The following is a 7,500-nucleotide window of genomic DNA, read 5'->3' as shown; positions in this document are numbered from 1 at the left end:
GCCACTATACCTAGTATACAGAGCGAAACCAGGTTGGCATTAATATTGTAGGAATTGTTGGCAACATATGTAACTACCGTATGTTGCAATATGGTGGTGGTTAAATGGAGAATGATGTCCCTGCAGGTCCAGTGGGTTTATCTCACAATGTACATGTACTCAACAACAATAATTCAAGGACCTGAAGGCATATACAATGTATTTATCAATGGTGACTCCTGGATACTCAGATAAAATCTGAGTGCTTCTCTTCAGGTGTCAAACCTACGAACTTTTAATATTATTGCTATTTTGGATTCTGAGCCTAGTTTATGGTGAAGAATCCAGACAAGAACCTAGTTTAACCCATTGATTCCTAGGAGCAAGACTTAGAGTTAAGTGTAATAGCTTTTGCTGTCAAATGCCCTGACAATTTTGCATGTCAATAGGGGGTGGAGTCGATGGGTTAATAATGGCCAAGTATTTAGTAGGTTGTAAGTTAGACTTCTCAAAAGGAGCACTTCTATGTGCGATTTAGCATCAATAGATACATCTAAATCTCCATTTTGTTCACTGGGGTCAACATATAAAATCTCATTTGGTACAATTAATCACGAAATCAATGACCAGTTCATCTCCTGCAATAACATTTTTAGATAAGAAACTAATTACAGTGTTGTAGGGCAACCTTTCAGCTGTGGCCTTACTACTGTTTTTTCCCCCCAGGATGCAGCGAAAAGTGTTGCACCGCTTTGTTATGATGGCAAAGAGACAGATGCCATCACGAATTGGTGATCAAGCTGATTCAGCTGAAGATAAAGCAACCCAGGAAGGTAATACACTAAATTTTGTTGTAGTATTTTGACAGTTCTTCTTCTTAATTAAAGCTGCATGTAGCCTATATATACTGAGTCAAACATGAAACCTATTATAAAACTCACATGTTGCAACTGCCGACATGAAACAATCTTCTAAGTGAAAGATCACTAACCCATTGAACTCTTCAGGTTGCTCCCAGTTGATGAGTAAAATCGCCTGGCATTAGACAGAGTCAAATCTGTCTGTCTCACTCCGAAGATTCAATAGGTTAATAGTGCAACTTGACGGCTTTAAAGAACTTTAAAGAAAAAGAAAGAAAAAGAAACTTGTCTTCAATGGAACTCAAACCCATGATATTTGCTCTGCATACTGCTCTGCTTAATCTATCAATTTGAAACCATTTGGAAGCTGTTTTCACACTCCTCCAACTTCTTAAAGTTGCTCTAATAACTGCCAAGTTTCATTTGCTTGGAAATTGAAAGGAACGTACCAGATTTTTTTTGAAAAAGTCAACCACAGGCAGCCCAAGCTCGGTATACGATTTACACAGTCAGACTTTGTATGGGAAAAATTAACTTTGAGCTTACAAATGCTGAAATAAGCTGTAAATGTAGAAATAAACTTCACTTACTTCTACATACAGTTGTCCTTGTCTTTTCTGTGCAATCTGAGGGCAAACTGTCTGTTTTAGACGTGTTTGTTGCTTTTGAATTTTTACGATGTTGTTAGTTGTCATTTCCTCTCATAAAGAGAAGAAAGGCTGGTGACTCGGGGCGATCTCATCCCTCATCCCACAAATTGCTCTCTCATTGCAAAGCAACGGTCCAAATCGCCATAAAAACACCACAGCCTTAAGCCCAGATAAATTTCCTATCACGTCAACTCCACTCCGGAACCACACAGCGCTTTTTGGCAGATAAATTCCAAATAATGTTCAGCTTTCTATAATCTTCCCACGTGTTCAGCTAAATGTGTGGCTACAGCCATTATGGCTTGATGGCTTTGTTTCTTTTCAACGGAAACGATCGCTACAAAGTACAGCATTTCGCAGGGCAAATATCCATGCAAACGGGGTTATACTTGGATTACACATGACATCACGGCTGCCATGTTGGTGTCCCCAAACAATGAAATGGTGGCCGTGTTGGTGTCCCGATCCAATCCTCCGGGAATTGAAATCTATTATTATGCTAACGTCTTTTGTTTTCGCTGAAAAACATGGCTGTTGATCACGTAAGTGAAACCCAAGAATTGCGTGATAACTGTCCTGTGAGTTTGCACCACGTGACGTAAATTAGCCAATAAAATCGCCCAAAAATAAATGGGGTGGGTTATTATTGGTGAAATTAATTTTGCACAGAGTGGAAGTATTCAGTCATTGGTGAAAAAATAATTAACATGTATGTTTTGTTTACAGCTCATGTTCAAAAGAAGTACTTCAGAGCCTGGCGTCTGGGAGCAGCCATGGACAAAAAAGAACCATCTGAGACAGATCCTATTATTCCCAAGGAGGTTCATGGTGAAAAAGAGGTGAGATCAGATTAAAGTTGTTTTACAGACTAAACAAGTCAATGCAGGGTAAGCATAAATTGATGGAGCTGACAACACCAGTACAGTGCATGTGGTGGTCATGGGGGTTTTTTGTACCTGCGTACATACGTGCAAGACCCTATGACAAGGAGTGTACAACTTCATTGCATTTGTAGAACAGCTTTTTTAGAGACAGTTATTTTTAGATTAATTTTCCTGCAAAACCAGACCTTTCCAGCTAATTGCAATTCTTGCATGAGAAATTAAAACCCGTGGGATTGAGAATGGTGACTCGAGCAAGCCAAATCTTGTTTAAGAACTCTCCTGACAATGCATACAGTAGACCTAGTACTGGCATTTGTAGGCTTCTGGTAGTAGGCTCCTAATGTGCATCAGGATTTCTTCTACTTGTGGGTCATGACATACTTGCAGCGTACTGGCTACTAACAGTGGAAACTCTTTACCTCTCTCGAGAACCCAACCTCCACTTAGTGATGTAGTTGTTGATAACATAATATTATTATACAGTGCCTAAATTTATCTGTTGCTGCTTTATTTGCATGCTGGCTCCTTAGTTTCTCGTGCTTAGCCAGATAATAGCAGACGCTATCATAGTTTTTGCTTGCTAATTTCTATAGACAGTCGTTGTATATTTTTTTGTCATGAGATTTTTGCACCATTAATTTTAGAGTTATTTAAAGCTGTTTCTTTTTTACTTGCCAACAAACAGGGACTTATCCAACGTGATTCTTTTAAGGTAGAAGAGGTAAGTGTCGTGCAGAATCCGAGCCTAGTATTGATGCTCTAGAAGACATTGGTACTTGTCAGTTGTCCCATGCGACCTAGAACATTAGCCAACAAGACTTTTTTTTTTAATGTCTTTACTTGTCAGGAAGGATTTTTAAATGAAATAAAGGCTTAGCAACTCCTTAATTAGTTTACAAGCAAAATACTATTTAACACGAATAACTCGTCTTAACAGCGATGTAATCATCTTTCTTGGTGATCCCAAGTCAAGATAAATTGCACTAAAAGTTTGAAAAGTTCAATATTTTTTTTCTGAGTAAAGATCTGCACAACACTTCCTCGTAAAATATAATTTGCTCAATGAAGGAATCAACTATCATGGCTGCGAAGTTTGTCTGCGCTAAAGGTATCACACAGTTTCTTGGGACTAATAACCAGCTTCTGGTATTTAACTGTGAAAACCTAAATGAATTCTCTGTGAAAGTGTTTAATAAGGCAGGTCATTGGAAGGGTACATTCAAACTTGCCATTGCTAAAGTTCTGTCATATTGTATACCTTAATGCCTTAATGACAAGTCAAAAGTGATCCTGCAAAATTGCGGTCTCGACGATTTAATTTATTAAATGAGAATCTTACCTTTTCTCTCCTGAAAAGTCAGCGGAAATGTAGCTCGGAAATGTTAGTTTTCATGAGCATGGATGAGCATGTCAAATCGACTGCTTTTCCGTCGGGGCCTTGACACCGCTTTGGGCCAACTTTTGGGCCTCACAAATTGGGCCTGACGTCGTCAAACTAGACACCGGAAGTCGGGTCCAGACTATTTCGCTTGCTGTCGCATTGTGTTTCCTAAATCAGTCAAACGCTTATTCTAACTACTGCCAAGCCTTAACAGCTCGCTTAATTTAAAACAAATTAACCATTCTTCACTCTTACGTTTGGCGCACTTTAGTTGTAGGTGCTTGCTTTAAACAATAACTGTCAAAAAGCTTTTCAACATAGCCTAATGCTGTAACTTTGATAATACTGAGTATTAACCTTTTTTTGTTTTTTTACTTGTAAAGAAACTTTTGAATCCGATTCTGTTGGATGGGATCCAGAGGAAGAGATTTTCCCACTCTGCGTCCCCATCTATAAATTATACCATTGCGCTCATGCAAATACACTTAAAAAATTAACGATATCAAAGTTTGGAAGAAATACATGTAAGATAGAGAACATAGTAAAGTTTGGTCCCACACCCTATTTGAATCTTGCTATGATCCTCTTCCTCCCTTCTCAAAAAAACACCAATGAAGCAGGGCCCTGGATTACTGTAAACTTACATTATAGTTTGTTTATGTATTGATCAAATGAAGTTTTAGCTTTCCAGTTTCATTTAGAAGTGTTTTTCCTTTAGTATAAACTAACCTGGTTGGAGCTATATTGGACACAGGCAAAATTTGATCCTCCGTTGATATTTAGTCTGAATTAGTGTCAATCGGCTTTTGAACGACTGAGCCAATACAGCTAAAATTGTCATTCTTTATAGCCCGGGGCACAGCCAGGAAAATTGTGGTTGTATTTCATGAACTTGTTGTGATAAAGAACGAAGAAAATACTTGCTCTGCAGCTGACAGGTTAATGGTTATCTCTTATTGGAATCGCCACAAAAGGAAAACAACTTGAAACACAATGATTTCAACGTGTACTAATATCAAATGCAAGTATTTCTTACTTACATGTATCTGTGGTAAAGGAACTACCTTAGCGGAGTGTAGTCTCTATTACCAGCCGCTGTTTCGGGAAAGGAGCCCGCGCTGCTCCCCTGAACTGTGGCGAAAATCGGGAAGGCTGAAAAGGATGCTCTTTTCGGATTTTAGTCATTTATTTCCTTGGTATAATATTGACAGGAAGAAGAGGAAGAGGAGGAAAGCTTTACCCATTTGGTCATTAAATGCGTTGCTCTTCTTGTCATTGGAATGGGTTTGGTGAGTAGTTTTTTGGTACTCCAACATTCTGTCCTCTGAACTAATCGCCCCAAACTTGCAGTCCGGGAGAGTGGCTCAATTGACTTGTTTGAGAGTTTCCTGAAGAAATGTATCTCCAGGGGTGCTTACAGCATGTAACAAAAAATATTGATAATTTTAATCTACAATATATCGTTTTACACGTTTAGATCTAGAACTGCTAGTTTTCGGCTTGAAATGTGTATGTATTTGTGGATAGACTAAAGGGCTTTAGAATATTTTTTTAGAATTGAAGCTCTCTAGAAATATTAAAATAATGATGATAATAATAATAATGATAATGATGATGATGATGATAATAATAAGTTTCTGTAATTTTGACGAAGCTCAAATTTCAGCTTACCCGTTGCCATTTTTGCCGCAAGCGTGATGCTGAATATGTAATATCTTATGGTGTCAGCCATACGAAAACCAGACTATTAGATGCTTTTCAAGGCAACCACTTGAGTGACCCTAACCCTAACCACTCAAGTCTGAGTATTATGAGCAAAGTTTTAACATCAATTCTACGTATAATGGCCAAGCACTGAAGATCAGGGGCCTTTGTGTGTTTTTTTTTGTAGGTAACCATTTTCGCCGATCCAATGTGCGATGTTCTGGATTCCCTGACGAACCCAAAGAACAAATCACACATTCCCATTTCAGGTAGGAAATCTGTAGTAGTCGTGCAATCAATACCCCACACTGAAAAGGAGAACAGAAAAACATAATCAGTTTCGATCGTCCAAGTGAGTGTAGTCCCGTGATAAGGGTAACTGACTTAGCGACAATTTAAACGGTACTCTACCGCAGGCTAACGAAGAAAACTTCTAAAGTTCCCAACGCAGCACTGAAAGGGTAACCGTTCTCAAATCAGTGCTTAGACTCAGACATACTGTGGTAACATAATTTAACGTATCTTCTTTCTGAAGTGAATGCCAGTCTTCTCGTTTCTACATTTGATCCCAGGATTTTCCTTTTTTGACCTCTATCCCGTGAGGGTTGGGAATATACATTGTGTAAAACATAAGGAAATTTCGCGTGTGGTTCAGTTTTTCCGTCTTACCTGATCTTAGCCTTGTTGATCAATGACATCGTAACCTCACAGCTTTTCCCATTAACCGTACGTTGCTAACGTCACAAGCAATTTTTGTAAAGCATGCTTTCATTCAAAGGCTACGTCACAAGGCGCGAGCCTGCAGCCATATTTAAAACATTAGTTTTGTATTTTTGCTCACGCAGTTAATGTTTGTGTTTATGTTGTAGCATTCTACGTGTCATTTGTGGTGACCCCACTATGCTCCAATGCCTCCGAGCTTGTGTCTTCCTTAATTTTTGCCGCAAAGAAAAAGAAGGAGAACATCTCCATGACATTCGCGCAGGTAAGCCAACATTTTATTTCAAGTTCTTTTGGGCGTATTCTTCATCCTCTGCTCGCTAAGACTGGCATACTAAATATCCTTCATTTAATTTACGGTTACCTTATTTCGTACATCAAAGTATATTCCGTCAGTTGTTGAGATAACCCTGGCTCCAGAGGTTGTTTTTCTTCTTTAGCCGCCGCAAAACGGCGACAACGAATCAACGTCGGAAAACCTCTGATTTCGGTCCCTGCGAATCTCATTTCCATGCAGACGCCAACTGTCAAACGCTTCAAAATCATAATTGAAAAACAATCGCGCTATCCTCACGTTCTCCTCGGTTGTTTTAATCATGTCAACCAATCTAATTTTGAATTGCGTGGATGTTATATCTACAAATCAGAATCGAGAGTCGTAAACTGGACTGTAAACATCACATGGAAGTTAGGTGATTCGTAGGGACCGAAACCAGAGGTTTTTGGGTTTTAGGGTGCAGGTCTGTAATGGCGCAATGGTGAGAGCACTCGCCTTCCAGCAATGTGTCCCGGGTTCGATTCCCAAACTCGGCGTCATATGTGGGTTGAGTTGGTTGGCTCTCTCTTCTCTGCACCAACCAACCAACATTTGGTTTCATTTTTGTTTATTGTTAAGTTCAGTTTACAATGTCCCCAATTAGTACTCCAGCGCTAGAACGACTAGACACTTAAATAAAGTTCCTTTCCTTCTCTTTTCTTTCTTCTCGTTCGTTGTCGCTTCTTCGCGGCTAAAGTTCATCTGAAAATGAGAAAAAAAAAAACCTGTGGGACCAGGGTATGAGGTAATTAAATTTCAGCAGAATCGTAGATTCGACTGCTGCACGAGGACTTCTCGGATTTTTCCGAGTATCTCCGAGTCACCATCGAAATGATAAGAAATCTCTGCATTACATTCACCTGCGTTGGATTAAAATATAACGTCTTTCAGTACAATCGCGAAAATTAAATTCCTCTTTGCCGGAAACGGCAGGCAACCGCTAGTTATCCCTGAAAGATCATGAAACTTTTCTTTTCTTATGACTGTATTTTTCGTGCATGCTTGA

At 39.1% G+C, this 7,500-nt stretch overlaps 1 protein-coding gene across 2 annotated transcripts in view; it reads left to right on the top strand.

Annotated features, from left to right (window-relative positions):
- Nucleotides 1-7,500, top strand: part of LOC137975230 (uncharacterized) — a 19,811-nt gene that overhangs the window by 9,403 nt on the left and 2,908 nt on the right. The window contains exons 10-15 of one of the 2 annotated variants that reach the window (XM_068822317.1): nucleotides 706-812; nucleotides 2,216-2,328; nucleotides 3,059-3,094; nucleotides 4,966-5,043; nucleotides 5,646-5,727; nucleotides 6,328-6,443. In XM_068822317.1, coding sequence (XP_068678418.1) covers nucleotides 706-812; nucleotides 2,216-2,328; nucleotides 3,059-3,094; nucleotides 4,966-5,043; nucleotides 5,646-5,727; nucleotides 6,328-6,443 — 532 coding nt within the window. The remainder of the gene's footprint in view (nucleotides 1-705; nucleotides 813-2,215; nucleotides 2,329-3,058; nucleotides 3,095-4,965; nucleotides 5,044-5,645; nucleotides 5,728-6,327; nucleotides 6,444-7,500) is intronic. The other variant, XM_068822318.1, reaches the window with a different exon arrangement.

The sequence above is a fragment of the Montipora foliosa genome, chromosome 11 (genome assembly GCF_036669935.1).
Source record: "Montipora foliosa isolate CH-2021 chromosome 11, ASM3666993v2, whole genome shotgun sequence".
Lineage (NCBI taxonomy): Eukaryota > Metazoa > Cnidaria > Anthozoa > Scleractinia > Acroporidae > Montipora > Montipora foliosa.
This window is presented reverse-complemented; position numbering and strand designations above follow the sequence as displayed.